The sequence below is a fragment of the Astyanax mexicanus genome, chromosome 20 (genome assembly GCF_023375975.1).
Source record: "Astyanax mexicanus isolate ESR-SI-001 chromosome 20, AstMex3_surface, whole genome shotgun sequence".
Classification (NCBI taxonomy): Eukaryota; Metazoa; Chordata; class Actinopteri; order Characiformes; family Acestrorhamphidae; genus Astyanax; species Astyanax mexicanus.
The window spans coordinates 622184-642440 of record NC_064427.1 but is presented as its reverse complement, the minus strand read 5'-3'; the positions used below and the strand labels follow the sequence as shown (position 1 = coordinate 642440).

The 20257-nt window shown below is 40.6% G+C and overlaps 1 protein-coding gene across 3 annotated transcripts in view; it reads right to left on the bottom strand.

The window, feature by feature from the left end:
* zfyve16 (zinc finger, FYVE domain containing 16) overlaps nucleotides 1-20257 on the bottom strand; it is a 30489-nt gene that overhangs the window by 8251 nt on the left and 1981 nt on the right. The window contains exons 2-14 of one of the 3 annotated variants that reach the window (XM_049468488.1): nucleotides 20092-20192; nucleotides 16105-18431; nucleotides 14368-14464; nucleotides 9308-9484; nucleotides 8123-8262; nucleotides 6996-7212; nucleotides 5919-6041; nucleotides 5240-5395; nucleotides 4201-4425; nucleotides 2885-2967; nucleotides 1242-1346; nucleotides 864-1014; nucleotides 399-479 (exon numbers count right to left, since the gene is read on the bottom strand). In XM_049468488.1, coding sequence (XP_049324445.1) covers nucleotides 399-479; nucleotides 864-1014; nucleotides 1242-1346; nucleotides 2885-2967; nucleotides 4201-4425; nucleotides 5240-5395; nucleotides 5919-6041; nucleotides 6996-7212; nucleotides 8123-8262; nucleotides 9308-9484; nucleotides 14368-14464; nucleotides 16105-18431; nucleotides 20092-20161 — 3952 coding nt within the window. In that variant the 5' untranslated portion in view covers nucleotides 20162-20192. Of the gene's footprint in view, nucleotides 1-398; nucleotides 480-863; nucleotides 1015-1241; nucleotides 1347-2884; nucleotides 2968-4200; nucleotides 4426-5239; nucleotides 5396-5918; nucleotides 6042-6995; nucleotides 7213-8122; nucleotides 8263-9307; nucleotides 9485-14367; nucleotides 14465-16104; nucleotides 18435-20091; nucleotides 20193-20257 lie in introns of all 3 variants that reach the window. The other 2 variants (XM_049468487.1, XM_049468489.1) reach the window with 2 other exon arrangements.

Here is a 20257-nt window from a genome sequence, read left to right as displayed (position 1 = left end):
AATAAATTTTCTTTTCATCTGTTTTTTTTTGTCTTAGACAAATAATGTGCATCCCTGTTTTAAAAAAATAAACCTTTTATTGCAGTGCCTCACTCACTAATTCTTGTTAAGGCCACACTAAATTACCTAACTATTGTTAGCAACCTTACTGAAGCTCAGTGATTACCTGTTCAACAGGCCAATTATTTCCACAATTCAGACAACACAGATAAAATAATTTTACATCATTTATTTTGCAACCAGACTTTTATACTATTCTTTACTATAATTTTAATTAAGATCATTGTTTTTTTGTTGCTTTAGCTACATACTGTAAACCTAAATCCACACACCAAAAGACTTGAGAGTTCCTAAAAATAGCTAGACCCTACTGTCTAAAGGATATAGAATCACATTACCTTCAACGATGCTCGATTTGGCAATAAATCCAGAAGAGGCTTTCAGAGCTCCATTAAAAACCACAAAGCTCGCTCCGGTCACTGCAAAACACACAATATACAATAAACCATCCAATCAAAATACAGCCACTGAAACACTGGCTTTTTTAAGAAAGGACAGAATCATTTACTTACATACTTACACAGTCTTATACAAAGCTTCTAAACACTTTCCTGAGGGTATTTACTATCATACATATCGTCACCTTCATAAAATAATCACCTAAAAATGTTGCTGGGCCCTATCCTGCACCCTCCGTTAGGTGCACTGTGATGCTCACTGCTATCTTCCACCCCACCAACAGTCTATTTTCACTCCTTCCTCCTGCCTGGTCTAAACAGCAGCAAAGCTTCTGAATATATCTACACTGATACTGTACAGAGGAAAGGAAAAACACTAAAAACACGAACAGTAAAAGCTCTAACCTCTCCTGGTCTTTCCCTGAATGCTGTTGGCCTGGGTCTGATATCCTCCGTCCTCATTCTGAACACAGACTAAGTGAGAGTCTGCCTCAGTACTGAAACAAGCGCCAACACTTATAACGTGTTCATTGGATGAATTCACCACTTTCAGCATCTGTAACCAGCAACACACCGTTTAAATCAGCAGCATATAATAATTTATCAAGAGGTTTTTAATTTGGTAAAATCAAAGATACTCGTCATTTTTAAGTGCTCTATTTTTTTTCCAGAGCTGTAACTACAAAAATGATAGAATATACAATATATAAGTATATTATGTTCGTATGGTTGAAGTAAGTTTGAGGATTGCTCAATTATGATGGATTATGAAGGAAATCTCACCTCATTAAACTTCGACTTGGGAATGTCAATGTAGCTGTTACCCACTTCCATGTGGATCCGAAGACCATCAACCACAGGCACACTGTACTGGTAATTCCTCAAATCCTGCATGCAACAATAGGATTTTGAAATGTTTTAAAATTTATTTTTACACTAATAACAGTCTTTACAATGTCATATGTTACTTTACAACATGTGTAATAATGCCCTGCTAAGTGCTGTTCAGCCACTGACCTAGTCTTAGAGTCTCTGTAAAACACCAAATCCACCGGAGATCCTATTTAAACCTGGGTAGAGTCCAGGTTCAGAAAGTAAAAAAAAAAAATCCACCCCAGGCAGTTGGAACATCTATACACCTACCTATCACAATTGTACTTGGCTGGTGGTGTTTTTCCTCCATAGACTAATTCTACCCATTTGTTTCTTAGCTCTGAATTACTGGGTAAAGTATATAAACACTGATGTGTTATTCGCACAAATAACACAGGAATGAACTGCATGCTGTTACTAGCGCTGTTAGTTAGCTCCTATCTGAAGAGGCCGCGTTGCCGCCCGTGGGCGGTCCTGAGCTGAGGTGGGCGGGGCCATGAATACTAATTCACGGGTTGATATAGACACGGTGCTTTTCCTGATCGACTCGTTTTTGGGTTTTTTTATATTTTCTTTTACTAGCTGCTGCAGACAATGAGGAAGAGGTTTGAGGAAGAGTTTCATCATGTGCAGCATCATAAACATCTCAGAGAGACCCACTGTATTTCAGAAACAACAAGAAAAATTTCATTTTAGCGGAAGGAGAGCATTAAAGTTATTTGCTTATATAAAACATAATGGATGGGTGTTGAAACAAGAAGGTCTGTATGTAAGAAAAGTAAAAGTAAAACAGAGCGTTCAGCCAGGAAGCCATTTCATTTGTAGAGAGTGAAAGTGGCCGAGACTAAAGAGGATATATATCTCCAGCTCTAATCTAATCAGCCGGCTGAACTGCGCTGGACTGAATTCAGTCTGCTCAGTCAGGAGGAACAACAAGAGCTCTTTAATAAATAACCACGTCTCTCCTTAATACTGCAGACAGTTACGGATTTATCCTCATTTACAGACAAAACAAACACTAAATAGCGCTTTATTTAATGCATTTAAATCACAGTTTATACAGTTTTTACACAAAGGCTTGTAGAAGCGAGACTTTCAGGTTTCAGGATGAAGTTCTGGGAACAGTAAGAGGATTAAATCGTGTTTGCACCTGAAATAGTGTCACAACCACGTACAGAAAATCTGAATCGGGCTCTAAAAGTTAATTTTATATTAGCCAATAAAATGCCTTTCACTTATCTTACAAACCATACATACAGGCCCAACTTACATAAACCAGAACTATTATTATAATTAATTAACCAAAGTGTGTTTAAAATAACTGTGGTGCTAATACAGCTCTGATTCTATAGCCGACATCGTCCTGCTGCCGCAGTGCACAAAATCACTAAAATAAAGAAATATAAAAAACTCATCATTAAAATGTATATTATAAAGTGCCTGAGGTATGTAAGGATGTAACTGCAGGAAACACAGTCCTGAATCTCATGAATACAGAACGACTCAGACTCAGATTAGAGTATGAGTAGAGGCAGAGGAGAGGCAGGACTTACAGCCAGCAGGTTCATGATGGTGTGTCCCGTTTCTCTGAAAATAGATTCCCGAAACCGGACACTGACCAGCGGACTGGGATAAACTACAGAGGAAAAAACAATAAATAAATAAAAAAATAACAGTAATAATATTAATATTAAGAATAATAATAACGACAAACAATATTAAGCACATATGGGGTTAAATAACATGCTATTTTCTAGGTTGTAAGTAGGAGCATAAACTTTAAACTTTAAAATTACAGCTGCAAGTAGGTTCATTTCTGGAGATAGGTTAACAGATACAAATTGTTTCACTCAAATCTTGCTATATTCACGATCTGAATGTTTATTTTGTTGAATTAATTATACCTATATTACAGCGTACATTAAGATATGGTAAACTTATAAGCAGCAGCAAACTTTCACAACAAACTAGAACTGCAAAATATATTTTTTCAGCTTTGGCATCACAATAAGGCCACGCACATAATAACAACCAGACAAAAATGCACTGGATTATAAGGTGCACCATTAATGAACATCTATTTTCTAGTCTATTTTCATACATAAGGTGCATCGGTTTATAAGGAAACACTAGTAAGGAACAGGGCTGTTGCCATGTTTCCCTTCTAATAGGGAATCTGGGGGAAGTGCATAAATTCTTAAATGAAAACTGTTTAATTGGGTGAGTAAAGCGCTTCTGTTTATTTTCAGTAGCATAGATTTCCAGTATTTTGTCTAAGGTGAGTTTTCAGTGAAGTTTCCTCAGCACTATGGCTAGGTGCAGCAGCATTAGCATTAGCCGCTAGCCACAGCACTACACTAAGGAACACAGAGTGTTTCGGTTAGACAGGGCGATATTAGCTAGTGGTTTGTCCCACGTAGCTTGTTTTACCTCGGTAAACATGCAGAATACAGTCTAATATACTCGAATTTGAACTGTGAAAGAGCTAGCACTGCGGTTAGCAGCTAATGCTAATGCTTATAATACTGTACTTTAGTGGAGTGGCTTTACTGCTGCTTAATACCTGAATTTTGGGAAAATTAAATGATTTTAAATGCAGCTTGAATAAAATTGAAATTTTATAATGTTTTTGCAGCTTTAATCAAATAGAAAATAAACCAGAGGAAGATAACTTCCCTTTCCCAAACAAATTACGCTGCATTTTTCAGCAACAAAGGGATTTCTAGGTACCCTGAATTAAGTCTTTCCCCATCTGACTGACCCTCTGAAAATTCCACTTTCTTAAAGACTGCGCTCACAGACTGTTCCAGCAAGAAAAACTAAACTAAACACAAAAGCAATGAAAAGCAGATAAATGGAGGAAGCTCACCTTTGTGTTCTGCTCCCAGAGTGAGAAACAGCCGGAGAGGGAACACTTTGGCCCACGGTACCTCCAGCTTCTGGATCAGAACCCCAAACAGGAAGGAGCTGTGAGGAAGGCTGAGCCCATCGAGAGGCTGGAAGCTATGAGAGAAGAACAGGAAGCCGCCGTGATCCTTACTGCCCAGGAAACTGTCCGTAAACGCCACGTTCCCCAGATCCTCCAGATACTTTCCTGGAATTAAAACAGACAATCTATTATTAGAATATAATACTTTCAGGATAATACGGATGTACATTTGTATAGTTGCATTGCTTGAACACTAGAGGTCAGAATTCTGCTAGTGCAGGGCGGTGAGAGAACCAGTGGGCGTAAGCAAAGGGCGGAGCATTATTTCATGTTTTTAGACCAAAGCCAATCACACAACAGCTTTTTGAGGTCAAAGTCAGTTTTTTAAGCCAATCAACAAAGTTAGCTGTCCATCTTTTCTATTGCAGCCTCCTAAAAGGGTTTATAGATCTGTCACAGCGACTGTGGCGAGGTCCACCTCACGCAGCATTTAGTAGAGGGATGCCCACACAATGATACTTAATAAAAATAATAAGTAGTACATATACAAATATTGATAAATGGAACATTTACATAAGGTGCGTTTGGCATTGTTTATACAGTTAAGAAATATTTTTGAAAAATTATTTAAAATCTGTTTCAAATATCATGAAAATCATGAATCAATGCAAATTGTGAGCAGAGTGCATCATTACAGCCTTATTTTTTTACACTGAACGTAAAAATTACTTACATTCATGTATATATATATATATATATATATATATATATATATATATATATATATATTGTATATAAGAAATACATCTCAGATGTATCTTAAATTTTGTCGATTTATACTTTACTACATCATTTAAAATGTAAAGTCTGTCACATTCATCATTCTGTTAAAAAAACGTTTTTATAACTAATAAATTTAAATGAATGTTTTTACTCATTGACAGTAAAAAGGTTTTATTCCTCCTCCTGTATGATTTACCTTTCTGAGCATCCTGGTAAACGTTGATGTAGAGGCTGAAGACGTCTCTGGGTAGACTGTTCTCCTCCGGGAGGCACTCGATAATAAACACCAGCTCTCTCTGTCCCAAACCCTGCAGCCCGTTAGAGCTCAAACACCAGCACTTCCTCCCACAGTCTACACACAACACACACACACACCTGAACACCTGAAGCAGCAAGTATTTTAAATTAATTACTTTATTTTTCGCACTATAAGGCGCACTGGATTATAAGGCACATATTATGCGACACTAGTAAGAAACAGGGGTGTTGCCATGTTTTCCTGTAAATCTAATTTTGCAGGTCTCGCCACCTGTAAAGCTAAGCTAAACTAAGAAAACAAACAAAACTATAAATCATAAAAAAAAAAAAAAATTTTTTTTAGATGAGTCAGACAAGTCAAATGAGCACTGGATGTTAATCTACACAGATTTCTCTCCTACAAACTGTTAATTTGAGTGAGTAAAGCGCTTCGTTTATTTACAGTAAGCTTAGATTTCTCAGGCCTCGCGCCTACGACCGCAGCACAGCAGTGCCAATATTATACCTTATAGCACGGACCTCGAGTGTATTATTTATTGCTTAAATACTATGATACTATTTTAGGGCCATATCATCCATCCCTATCCATAATTAGTGCATAATTAAACTTTACATACATGTGACCAGCTTGACATTAACCACGAGGTTGGCGTTCAGCACAAAGGTCAAAGGCCTTGGACCTCCTTCCTCCAAAAGCAGCATGATCTGGCAGGCAGCAGGGCGCTCCTCTACTAGTAAATCTGTAATATAATATACAAAAAAAAAGGTTATTACAATAATACAATAAGTATTTTTAATTTTTAATTTTAGTAAACTGTAAAAAAAAAAATGTGGTGTTGTGAAAAAAAACAATAAAAGAAAATAATAATCAACAATTTTCTAAAAGAAGAAGGGTTTTAAGTTCTTAAATAACTGAAGGGAGGGGGCGTGTTTAATAATGTGAGGTGGGGAATTAATAATCAAGGTGCTGAACAGCAAAAGGCTCTCAGCTCAGGTTCAGGTCTGCAGTGAGGGAGGCTGCTGAGCGCGAGAACTAACAGAGCGTAAACAGTGAGTGTGTGTGTGTGTGTGTGTGTGTTATATACGGCTCCACAGCTCACAGAGCTTCACCAACAACTCTTCTGGGTCTAATTTCCCAAAAGTTCATCCTACACAGTCTCTCAATACAGAGAAAGTGTTCTCTAATCCCACTGTACTGATTGGATTAAAAAATATATATTTTTTATTTTTACCCTTTAAGTAAAAGTTTTTTTAAAAAAACTGGTTTTAAAACTACTTCAAGTATAAAAGTAAAAGTAATGTTAGGTGAAAAAATAAAAAAGCCATTAAGAACAAAAGCTTAGGCCACGCCCACAAAGTCCTATATTCCACTATATTATCTGGAGTTCTCTTGAGTCTCTGCACGGATCATCTTCATACTAGACTACATACGTCTGAGATGGATCACAGTATAAACCAATAGGGAGTCAGAATGGTATATGTTTATACTTCTCTACATCCAATCACAATCAGATTCACTCTATCTGGATGGAGAGATTTATCTGGATAGGGGTTTTATTAAATGATGAGAAGCCGGAATGAAAACCAGCTGAAATGAGTAAATAGGAGTAATGAGGCTGATTTTATTAGAATATAAGAGGAGAAAGTTGTGATAATTGTGTGAAAATGTAAAGATAATAAGTTATTAGACTCACCCCCTCCCTCCTCCTCCTCTCCGGTGGTAATGAGCAGTGGTGGGAGCCCCTCCTCGTCCTCGGGTACGAGGCTGACGGCTCCCTGAACGCTGGTGGCGAGGCCGCAGAGCAGGGCGAAGTCCCAGGGTCCGCTGATTGGCCGGCGCGGCACCTCCTCCACACTGACCTCAGAACAGTCCCTGGACCCGTCACTCACCTCCGGGAACTTACCTGTGAGCTACAGGAAGAGACCACAGATATTATATACAGCTCAGATTAACAGCTTTATTTAACCTGAAATATATTATATTATATTTCATATTATATTTATATTATATTATATAATTATAATATATTATTCTACTCTGATTATCTACTGAAACTTATCATTTTAATTTACCGGATTTTTCGCACTATAAGGCGCCCCTAAAATCCTTTAATTTTCCCAAAAATCATCAGAGCTCTTTATAATCCGGTGCTCCTTATGTATGAATTCTATCAGTCAGGTATTAAGGAGCAGTAAAGTCACTCCACTGAAGTACAGAGTTATACAGGAGTTTCAGTTTAGTTCTCCAGCACCGAGACTGGAGCAGTATTAGCATTAGCCGCTAAAGGTTAGCTGCTAATGCTAATGCCAATGCTCCAGCCTTAGTGCTGGAGAAATTTGTGAATTTAATCTTACTGTAAATAAATGGAAGCGCTTTGCTCACCCAAATAAACTCCTTTTTTTTTTTATTAAATTTAATTTTATTCAAGACTTATTGTTCAAACCTACTGATATAGTGGCTTGCAAAAGTATTCATACCCCTTGAATTTGTCTACATTTGTCACCTTAAAACCACAAATTTAACGAATTCTCTTTGAGATTTTAAGAGATAGACCCAACACAAAGCAGCACATAACTGAAAAGGAAAACAGAAATTATACTTGTTTTTTTAAATAAATAAAAAATCTAAAAAATGAGACGTGCAAAAGAATTCAGCCCCCTATATCAATATGAATACTTTTGCAAGTTACTGAATTAGTGCAGAACAGTTTAATACAGGAACTGCTGTGTGTAAAACTGGGCCATTAAGATAAATGGCTGCTGTTTAGAGTTTAGAGGATTAATTAGTGAGAGTGTAAAACTATAAATAGGCGTATCGTACTGTCGGTGGGTCGGGAGTAACCGGGCTGGACTCCTGTGAGGATCTCCGCGGACGTACAGAGAGCTTTGTTGTATCTGCTACCTCACCGTTAGGCAGTATCCCATCAGCAAACCACACGTGCTTCTGTTCTCTAGGGAAACCTGCAGAACAGGAGAGAAATTCACCGTTAAAACACTCAGACTGGAATTTACTAAGATAATTCAGCAATTGGCTTCATATTAATGGATATTTTAAATTATTGTACAGATTTCTCTTACAAAAATATAAACAAAACAAAAAACAGCAAAATTACCCATGTACATGACCAAACATGCTATGATATTAATAATGCACACTTATATCAATGATAAAATTAATTATTTAGGAGCAGTATAGCCACTCCACTGAAGTTTAGAGTTATACAGGAGTTTCAGTTTAGCTCTCCAGCACCCAGTCTGGAGCAGCATTAGCATTAGCTGCTAACCGCGGTAAGTGCTAGCTCTTTCGTCGTTCAGAGGCGAGTATATCAGACTATAGCCTGCTGCTAACTCCGGCTAGCACTGCTGCAGCTGCATTAGCATTACCTGTTAACCGCGCTACGCACAGTTTAGCTCTTTCGCCATTCAGAGGTAGGTATGTCGGACTGTAGCCTTCCCGTTTACAGTGTTAAAACAAGTTACATGGGACGAACCTCTAGCTAATATCGCCCTGGCTTACCAGAACTCTCAGGGTTCCTCAGTTTAGCACTGTCTGTAAATCTAAGCTTATTGTAAATAAACAGAAGTGCTTTACTCTCCCACATAAACAGTTTTAGGAGGTAAATCTGTGCACTCGTTTGACTTTAAAAATAATGCGCTTTATAATTCGGTAAATAAGGTAAACGTTTGACATTCCATATAATTAGTTCTGACCTGTTTTCTATAGTATAATGTTAAAATTCTAGTTATGAAAATGTTGTGTCATTTATGTTACATCAGGATTTTACCTTCAACTATATTTGCAGTGATGTGATGACAAAAAGGAACAAACATGAATTTCTCCTCACTGAATTTATGTGATTCAATTCTGAATTGAGAATCAATATTCAGAAATGGGTCTGGGATCTTCTAAGTGAAGACGCTTGAGAACCTGATGCTAATGCTGCCCTCTGTCTTCAACCTACACTCCAGCCTGGTGCACTGTGTGTGTGTGTGTGTGTGTGTGTACCGTCAGTGCCCGGATGCTTGAGGACGGAGACGGGCACCATGACCGTGGGTGGGGGTGAGTTGAGGGTGCCGGCGGCGCGAGCCTGCTGCATGGGGGGGATGGTGGAGCAGTACTCGGACGGGACGTTAGGATTGGGACTAGGCCCAGTAGGGCTCATCATTCTCTCTAGGGCCTGAGCTGCACACACACACACACACACACACACACACACACACTACAGTATTATTACACAGCATATTTTTTAACAGTTCTCTTTCTTTTTTATATAGCTTCTATTCTTTTAATTTTGTTGAATGGTGGTACATTAAGGCTCAATCCCAATTTCACCCCTTGGCCCCTACCCTTTATTTTCGAGTGTCACCCTTCCCCTTTAGAATAGAAAAGGGTAAGGGGTGAAATTCCCCCTCTAAGAAGTGTTAAACTCTTCATGCATCACCACCGATACACCAACAGAGGCTCTAAAGCTCAGTAACCGAGCTGCTGCTGGTTAACTAGTTTTAATTTTAAAAGTTTATTTTATTGTATGTCTTTAGAAAGGGGGGAGATGGTACAGAAATTAAATAAAAATTACTGAAATTTTTTGTATATAAATATTTTTATACATTTATATATAAATTATTTGTTTATCTTTTATTTTACTTAATTGCTCCATTCCACCTTAAATGCCGCAGCTGCTGCGATCTGTTCTACTATTTAAGGTGGAATGGGAAAGTTAGATAAGCTCAGCTGGCTACTGAGACAAACTACTAGCGGTCTTTGTTTATGCTTGTTATGAAGAATTCGGCCATAAAACATTGAAACTACACATTAAACTCTTAAAAAAAAAAAAAAAAATATATATATATATATATAGTTAAGACTGATTATCTCTCAATATATAATTGAGATTTTTGCCCTACTATCTACTATTTCTCCCTTTTTATTTACAAATTAATTTAGAATTATATTCCTTAATTCATAAAGGCATTTATGAATAAATAAAATAACTTACAATACACAAAAGTTACTGTTTTATTGAGAAAGTTAAATGAATGAATCCAATAATCCAGTAATCTCTGGCACAGTAAACAATAAGCCCTAATGTTTTTACCACTACAGCGCATATACACACACACACACACACACACACACACACACACATATATATATCAGTTACAGAGTCTGCGCTCCGGCCAAACGACCCCGGGTCTGGCTGCGGGACAAAACATTAAGGTAAGTAAAAGTTGCTTCAAAAGAACATCCAGTGCCAGCGGCGGCCATCGCTGCTGCTGCTGCTGCTGCTGCGTGTACTGAAGTGCTGAGTAAGCCTGGCCTTGCAGTATATTGATTAAGTATCATACAATCCCATCAGCCCGATTACACCGGCATCGGATCAGAACACGAGTAAACATGTAAAGCCTGGAGTACAATCTATACACACTGTAAACCTACACACACACAGATACACAGAGCTTATACACATATATAAATATATATAAAACATATATAACACACTAATAAAGCACAGAGGAATACAGGCATCAAAACAAACAGCAGCTGCTTTCAAACACAGCTGAGAGGGGCAGGGCTCGGGACGTCCTTCAACCGTGATTTTAATTTGACCCCATCCCGACCACGAGCAGCACCCAAACACTTAACCACATCAATACAAACACCCAAACACTCCAATAAACACACAAACACTCAACCACACCAATACCAACACCCAAACACTCAACCACACCAATACCAACACCCAAACACTCAACCACACCAATATAAACACCCAAACACTCCTATAAACACCCAAACACCCCTATAAACAACCAAACACTCCTATAAACACCCAAACACTCATATAAACACCCAAACACTCAACCACACCAATACCAACACCCAAACACCCCTATAAACAACTAAACACTCCTATAAACACACAAACACTCCTATAAACACCCAAACACTCAAACACACCAATACTCAACCACAACAATACTCAACCACACAAACACCCAAACACCCACCAAAACATAAACACCAAAAGACCCAACCACTCAACCACCTAAACACTGAAACAACTAAACAAACAAAAACACAACCGCCCAAACACTTACTCAACCATTCAAACACACAACCACCTATACACCTAAACTCCTATACACACAAACTCCTCAACATATAAACCTACAGACACACTTAACCACACACCCACCCACACACTTAACCTCACAAACACCTTTAAACCTAAACAAACATCTAAACACACAAATACCTAACACACAAACAACTATACATCCAAAAACACAAACACTGAACCACCCAAACAACCCAACACTTAACCAGACCAACACTCAACCAAACAAACAATCATCCAGACCAACACTCAACCAGACCAACACTCATCCAGACCAACACCCAAACACTCAACCACTTAGCTACACACTCACTCCACCATTCAAACACTGAAACACACAACCACCTATACACACCTTTAGACAAACACTCAATCACACACCCACCCACTTATCTATACACCTAAACATACACCTAAAACACAAACACTAAACCCAACAAACACCCAATCACACAAACACTCAACTATCCAAACACACAAACATATACTCCATCCTCTCCTAAACACCTTATCACCCAAACACCTATAGATACAAACACTTAAGCACACACCCACCCAAATACACCATTAACTATATACCTAAAAACACATACACCTATCGAACACTCAACTATCCAAAGACACAGATATACAAACACTCACTTTCCTAACCACCCAAACACAGCACTTTTCTACATATCTTTAATGGTGCAAAGAAGTAAAGTAAAGAAAATGAAGACCACAAGAAGTTACGTCACAAAGTCTTACTTACTAATGCCTACTCTACATTTAAACACATAACTATATAATCGCACATAATCGACCCGTCCCGTCGTACCTGCCGATCTGCATCAGACTGAGCCGAGCTGCTGATGCCCCCCCCCCCCCCCCCCGTACCTCAGTGTGGTTCAGCTCAGTGCCCGAGTCCCCTTCATCTCAGCCCAGCCGAGCGAGTTGAGATCAGCGTCCCCGGAGTCCCTCAGACCGGACTGACCGAGCAGGGGGGCGAGCGAGAGCGTCCCATGCTGACGAGTGAGCGAGAGAGCGAGGGAGACGGAGAGATAGAGAGAGGAGGAAGCAGAGGAGCGAGAGAGGAAGAGAGAGAGGAAGGGCGCTCATCCTTTCGCCTCGGGACGATTCACTCGCTCAGGACGGGGAGCGGCCCACTTTCGCTCGCTCACGCTGAGGACCCGTCTGTCCCCGGGCCCCCGCCAGCCCCGTCCTGGCTCCAACCTCCACAATAACGCGAGTGTGCGCGCCAAACCCCTCTCTCTCTCTCTCTATTGCACTCTTGCTCTCTCTCTCTCACTCTCTCGCTTCCTCTCTCTCTCTTTTGCCCTCTCTCGCTCTCTGTACCTTTGTCAGATGCCCGCTAAGATGGACGAGTGCGTCTTAAATGGCCGCCCCGGGCCGAGCGAGGCGCGAGAGCAGTCAGAGGAGCTAGGGGCGCGAGAGGAGTGAGTGAAGGTGACGCACTGCTCCCTCTCCTGACAGGAGACGATACCAAGGAGGTGGCTGGATGTTGCATGAGTGAGCATGTGAGAGTGAGTGTGTGTGTGTGTGTGCCAATGCGCGAGAGTGTGTGTGTGTGTGTTTGTTGGAATCTGTGCCAGAAGTGGAAAGTCTGAGAGAGAGCACACACTTGCACCAGGTGGGTCTCTATACCACACACACACACACACACACACACACACACACAAACAAACACTCTCGCGCACTGTCACACACACACTCTGTCAAGGACGTACACCATTTCCCAGAGGCTCCACCCAGCATCTCTCTCTCTCTCTCTCGCTCTCTCGCTCTCGCTCTCTCGCTCTCTCTGCACCATTCCCTCAGACCTCAGAAAGCTGATGAATGTCCTTTTTAATGTGTAAATGGACGTCACGCACTGCTAAACACCGGCGACCCCTTTTTAAACTCCTCTAGAGCCTCCAAAACAAACCCGTCCTCTCCAAACATCCGTCCTCACACTCAGCCTGAGCGACTGGACTCGTGCGAGGCGTGTAAAGAGTTCACTGAACGAGAGCAAATCACTGAAAGGTGATAAATGAGATCTGGACGATAGTAGGGTTTTCACACCAGCACTATTTATTCCGGTTTAAAAAGACTCTGGTTAGTTGGTACCAGGGGCGTGCTATATCGTATTGTTACACAATAATACCAATGAAAAACAATGTCACACAGCTGCCACGATGATCAGGAGATCGCTGGTTCAAATCCCTGTCATGCAGCTTGCCATCAGCTGCCGGAGCCCTGCGAGAGCACAAACAGTTGGTCTTACTCTCTCTCTGGGTGGGTACAGTACAGTAAATGGCGCTCTTTTTTCCCCCTCATCACTCCTAGGGTGATGTAGATCAGCACAAGGCTGTATCTGTGAGCTGATGTATCAGAACCGAGTCACTGCGCCTTCCTCCAAGCGTTAGCGCTACTGTGATGCTACTCGGCAATGCTACAGCATCAGCAGCAGCTCTGACTTCACATGGGTCAGTGTTGGAGCATCACCAGTGACAGGGGGAGTCCTAATGAGTGGGACTGGGTTTGTTACAATGCTAACAGCAGGACTATGCTAACGGACAGCAGCAGCATGCCTCTGCAGTGTTGCAGCAATACAGCAACTAAGAAACGTCAAATTTTCTATAAAGATGGACTCACTTTACACACCATACTACTTTACAACTCTATTATTGTACAAGCCACCTGTACTGTACTGTACTGTACAGCAGAGTAAATTCATACAGAGCTGCCCTGCATTCCACACTGCTGCACAATCAGTGCAATAATCCATCAAACACAACACCCACAGAGCAGAGAGCACTAATTTCCTACTTCCTTCAGCTACGTCACACGATATTACATGAGTCATAGAAAGATTACTGGCTGATTTTTAAAACTACTAAAAATACTAACAAACAGTATATTCAGTCAAGTATTAGCATAAAATAGAGAAGTAAAAAAGTACACTCACCTTTCTGTATGGTTTCATAGCAGACTACACACACTCGCGCCTCTTTCTCCAAGTATTTCAGTCTACATTTTCGGTTGCAACAAATGGCACAGTATACCTGTAACAGCCAGCAGAGATTATGGTCAATCACTGCATTTTTTCAACCAATTACCACTAATTAAAAATAATACAATTCTGCTGTTATTGCTAAAATTCTGTTAGAATGTCTGATCATTTTATTTACAGCCTCTGGTCTAAACTCAAAGATGGTGTTACAAATAGGGGCGTAACAAGACATCACGCATTGTGTATCACACAGTAAAAATCTCACGATGTGCATCATGGGAACATATCTTATGCAGTTGCATTGTTGGAACACCAGAGATCGAAATCCTGCTAGTGCAGGCTGGAGAACCAGTGGGCGTAAGCAAAGGGCAGATGATACGTCAGTCGTTTTAGTCATTTAGACTGAAACAGGTCACAAAAATTGGTGGTTGGAGAGTTTTCTATGGTCACTACACAAGTTCTGACTCTCCAAACTTTTGGATTTGACTCTCCACCCAGCCCTCACAAGCCAAAAGGAATGACAGATTTCAAAAAGTGTAGTAGAATATTAAATGCAGCCTAATTAAAGTAAAGTCACCAAACTGTCCACTTAGACAATGGTATTTTCACTCTAGATTTCCCAAATAAACAAGTGATTAACTGAGAAATAAAACAGCACCGTAGTTTGTTCACGCTCAGAACAGTAGAGAGAGCCTTTTTTATTGTTTATACACTTAAATAAAAAGAAGAAAAAGTCTCCTTATTTTTGTCTTATCATATCTGACCCTTTTTTAACGCTATTGTTTTTAAGTTATGTTTACATTGCGTTTAATATAAAAGTTTAACATAATTTTATATACTAATATAATTTAATAGAATATAAGAAATGTATTATTAATATTATACTGTATCATTTAATATATATTTTAATATCATATGCGTAAAATATTATGCGTTTAATATAAAAGGTTCAAGGGGAAAAATGTTAAAATTAAATGTAAAAGAAACAAAAGTTTCACTATAAATGGTGCTGCTTGTTTAGTTGTTATGTAAGAACTAAAAATTGTAACTGACTGTAATTGAGAATCGCTCATATATTTAAAGAATATGGTTATATGGTTGTAATCTACATGTCAAAGTATCCGCTGTTAAACCAGATAACAAGAAACCCTGTCTTCATTAGAAATAATGCAGCTACTGTAAATAAACTGTAAGGAGTTCAATGAATTGCTCAGCATCTTTGCAGTGGAGCGTCATGTCGAGAGAATTAATAAATATAAATGCTATTTATCCAACCCGCTGACTCAAAGCACGTCCATCTCTATTATATCTATAGCTGTCAGATTACTGTATATATATATATATACACTCTGTATATATTTATATAATGAATATTGATTTCAGGAGCCACTCTGAGTCTGAAGTCAGAAACTCAAGAATGTAAACTCAATATCAGTACAACATCAGAGAAAAACACCTAACAACAGAGCATCTGATACACATTTCTAGGATTTTTATTCCCGAGCCAAAACCATGAAGCATTATAAACAGTACAGTCCATCTTTCAGTGTTTCAGTGGAGTTAATAATGCAACACAGGCCTCGGTCATTACTTAGTAATGAAGTAACTCATCACTTTCAGATTAAAAATGAACCGTGGCAGATTCTAAAAGAGATCAAAAGGCCACCGAGCAAAAATAAAAAAGGGACTTACTTTACCACACGCTCTGCAGTGATGCCTCCTCTTGGTGAAGGTGAACTTTTGCCCACATTTCATGCAGTTTGGAGCCTCAGAATCGGGTACCCAGGGCGGCTGCCTCGAGCCCAGGCTGCCGTCGCCGTTGTCTGGTCTGGAACGGTCGAGCTCCAGCGAGGATTCTCCATCTCCGCTAAGTTCTCCTGGGTATGGAGGAGGTTCTGAAAGCTCATCATGGCCGTAACTGTCGTCATACGGTTCCTGACATTCGGCCGTGACCTCGCTGTAGCTGGGCGGTTGCCTCCCTATAGCAGGAATTGCAGGATTTGCAAGAGCTGAAGGAGCTACAGGAGTCGCAGGAGAAGACTGTCCACTGCTGTCCTCCTCAGAACTTAAGACAATCTCTTCAGACACAGACTGGCTCATACTATTCTGTCCCTCTTGCGACAGTAGCGGTCTTGTCGATTGGTTAGACAGCAGCTGCTTAGGTCGTGCTCCTCCATAACACGACGCTGGTTGATGGCTCGCATTGCAGACCGCCTGAACTTCACTAGGGCTCGGCACATCCATGCCTTGTTGGGCCATCTTACCGGTTTGCATCGTGTCTGATGCTTTCAACGGGCTACTGTCCTGAGACGACGACGAAACATTCGAACCTTCTTCGCTCTCCTCTAAAAATCGAAGAGAGCGCTCGCTCTCTGGTGACGCGAATGTAGTAACTCTACAGCTTTGCAACTCTTCCTCCAAGAGACCTTCTCCTTCCATATCTCCGTTAAACTCAGAAAATCCGTCATCTACAAACTTTTCACTTGAAGCGAGCGTCTCAGAATCGCTTCTCTGCGCCTGTCCCATTAAATAAGCGTCTAACTCTTCGTCTGTGACCATCATCATGTTCTGCTCGCTTTCGGGAAGGTAGTCACTGGAGAAGCCGAACTCGGAGGGGTAATCGGGGCTCGTGGGGCTCCCAGGGCTTCCGGCGTCACTGGGCGACTTGCTATCAGGCAGATCTCTCGACACGAGGTTCTCTGGAAGAGATAAGGTGCATTCAAAGTTTCGCTCAGGAACTGTAGCAAGAGTCGAGAGTGCTGTCACGCCTTCGGGATTCGACATTATCTGTACAAGTTCAGGATCGTCCTCGGGCGAGGAATCAGGCTGGCTGAGACATAGAGACGAAGCACCGTATGGAACTTTCTCCGAAGGACCAGCGATGATGTTTCCCACATCTTGAGCGGGTGGTGTCGATTCAGATTCAGGAGGGGAAATGACTTCGGTTTCGTCTTTGGTTTCGTTCAATTTCGTCGTCGTCGTCTCCTCAGGTTCTGAAGAAGCTACGAGAGATCCACACATGGAGACAGCCATGGGGAGACAGGAGAGGGAAGATTGGCGATCGTTTGACTTATCGTTGAGGGGAAGGCCTGAGGAACCATCGTCATCCTCAACAACAGAGTGTTGGCACTCTAGGTTGACATCTGTTGAGTCTTGACTTGACGTCTTGACGTCATTGGATGCTACAACGTTTTCTATTCCAGTTTCTATTTCAGTTTCTATTCCAGGTAATCCATCTGAATCTGAAACCGGGCTTTTCTGAGTTATTTCATCTTCTTCTAAAGAGAACTGAGAGTTGCTATTCAGAAGTTCAGAAGAAACAGGAATTCCTGTTTCTGCTTCAGGACAGCTACTTTGAGGAACCCCTAATTTCCCCTCATTGCTTTCTGGAGGTGGTGGATCATTGGATAAAGTTTGCTCAGGCTGGTGTTCAATAGTCCTGTCCACAGCTGCAGGTAATATAACATCTAGCAAACTAAGAGAGTTTGATAAATCACCGAGGTGAACACCCATATCCAATCCCTGTAGGTCAACTCCATGATTAGGCTCCGGATACGACACAACCGGACTATCAAAATCTACCAGCAGCTCCTCCTCCACCACCTCCTGCTGCTGCTCCTGCTGCTGCTGCTCCTTCTCCAGCTGTTTCTCAGCCTTCTCCAGCTGTTTAAAGACATCGCGACTGTTCGTCTGCTTGTTAGAGAGCTTGACCGATCCTGTATCGTTAACAAGGTCACAAACAGGTTTTAACGACCTATCCGGACAAGGAGGAGTCAAATGTTTGGAAGCTCTGCTGTCCACAGAGGACAGGAGGTCAACACCCGTTAACGCTTTCACTTTCACGCCGTCGTCTCTTTGGTTCTGGCCGCTGCAGGGTACTGTAGCTGGGCCGTAGTGCAGGGCGTTGACGTCGGGGAGAACCGGTGGAGCCGTGGGGGATTCGGGTACGAAGCATGGCGAGCTCAAACAGTGACGGGTGATGAGGGTCGGGTCCTGGCATGTAGCTTTGCTTTCTGCCTCTTCTGGAAATAAAACAAAAATGTTATGACAAAAAAATGGCACTGCTTAAGTAAATGTATGACTAAAATAACACTACTGAGGTAAATGTATGACTAACTTGCATTGCCAGAGTTAGCTATTTAGCTAAAGGTGTGAGTAGAATAGCACTTCTGAGGCAAAAGTATGATTACAACAGCAGTGCTAAGGTAAAATCATGACTGGAATACCACTGCTTAGGGAAATACATAATTAGAATAGCACTGCTGAGGTAAATCTATTATTAGAATAGCACTGCTGAAGTAAATTCATGATTAGAACAGCACTGCTAACAAACTACTACTTGATGTGAACTACACGTGACACTTTTTTGTTTAGTTTAGGAAAAACCCCAGTGTTTTACACCCACAGATTTTCTGAACAAAAGCAGAAGTAGCATCTGATCTGTCCCGTGTCTCTGTTCTTATGCTTCTATTGCTTCCCATGTGACTAAAAGTTTAAAAATAACTGTATTTGACACTGAGAAGGTGACGGCTCACTTAACAAATAAGACAACTGGGACGAAAGCTGAATTTCATAGCTCTAAATTCAGCCAGTGTCTTTTAGAAACTGTGACAATTGAGAATAATGATCTCAAAATAAAAAACTTTTAGAAGCAGAACAGTTCCTGAAGCATGAAATGCAAAAATGTTATTTTTAAAATACTCTTGGAAAGCTTTCCTTTAAGTACATACTCTCCTCATTACTGACTGTAATTGAACTACGTGTATATATATACATGAACTGCTTGAATTTTTGCACCAGGAGTAAAGCAGCATAAAGTTATCCAAAAGCAGTGTGTAAGACTGGTGGAGGAGAACATGATGCAAAGATGCATGAAAACTGTGATTAAAAACCACCAGGTTATTATGTTAATTATACTCAAACATGAACCTATAAATAGCAAAATCAGAGAAACTGATTCAAAAACTTCAAAGCTGTATAAAAGGACTTTTATTTAATTATTTAAATTACATGATAATATAGACAGTGTTAAGTTCTGGGGCAGCATAGGATGAAAACGGACTCCCTCGGTCAGGCAGCTAAAATTGGGCTGCCGATTGATTTTCTGGCGAGGCAACGATCCAAACCACAAAATTGAGTTTATACTGAGAACAGTGCAGATATATTTTCTATGTAGGTACCGTCATCTTAACAAAGATCTCAAAAAAAACTTACTCGCACGTGTACTTTAACAGACCATCCATTTAACAGACCACACAAGGCCAGTTGTGAACAATGCTATTAAGTGCTCTCCGACCTCAGCAGTTATTATGAATACCTCAGCGCTGCTGTTCTGCAATAAGCACGTTAGTCTCCATACAAACTCTGGGTTCAATAAAGGACAATAACTGTGTCTTCAGAGTGGACACGGTAATTAATCACAACAGAACTGCTGCATGTTCTCATTCTCCCACGGGTTACTACACTACACTACACTACACTACACTACACTACACTACACTACAGTACACTACAGTACAGTACACTACAGTACAGTACACTACACTACACTACAGTACACTACAGTACAATACACTCCACTACACTACACTACAGTACACTACACTACAGTACACTATGCTACACTAAAGTACAACACAGTACGCTACACTACAATGAAAGAAGAGGAGATCATCTCACCTGAGTTCAGCTCAAAGTCGTCCAAAAGCTTGTCCAGGTCACACACAGCAGCTTTAAAATAGCTGTCCATCCTATAGGGCAACTATATGCGTCTATCACCCCTGTGGAAAGAGGTGAACACATGGATTCAGAAGTTAAGACATGTCATGATCATATCCTACAACAT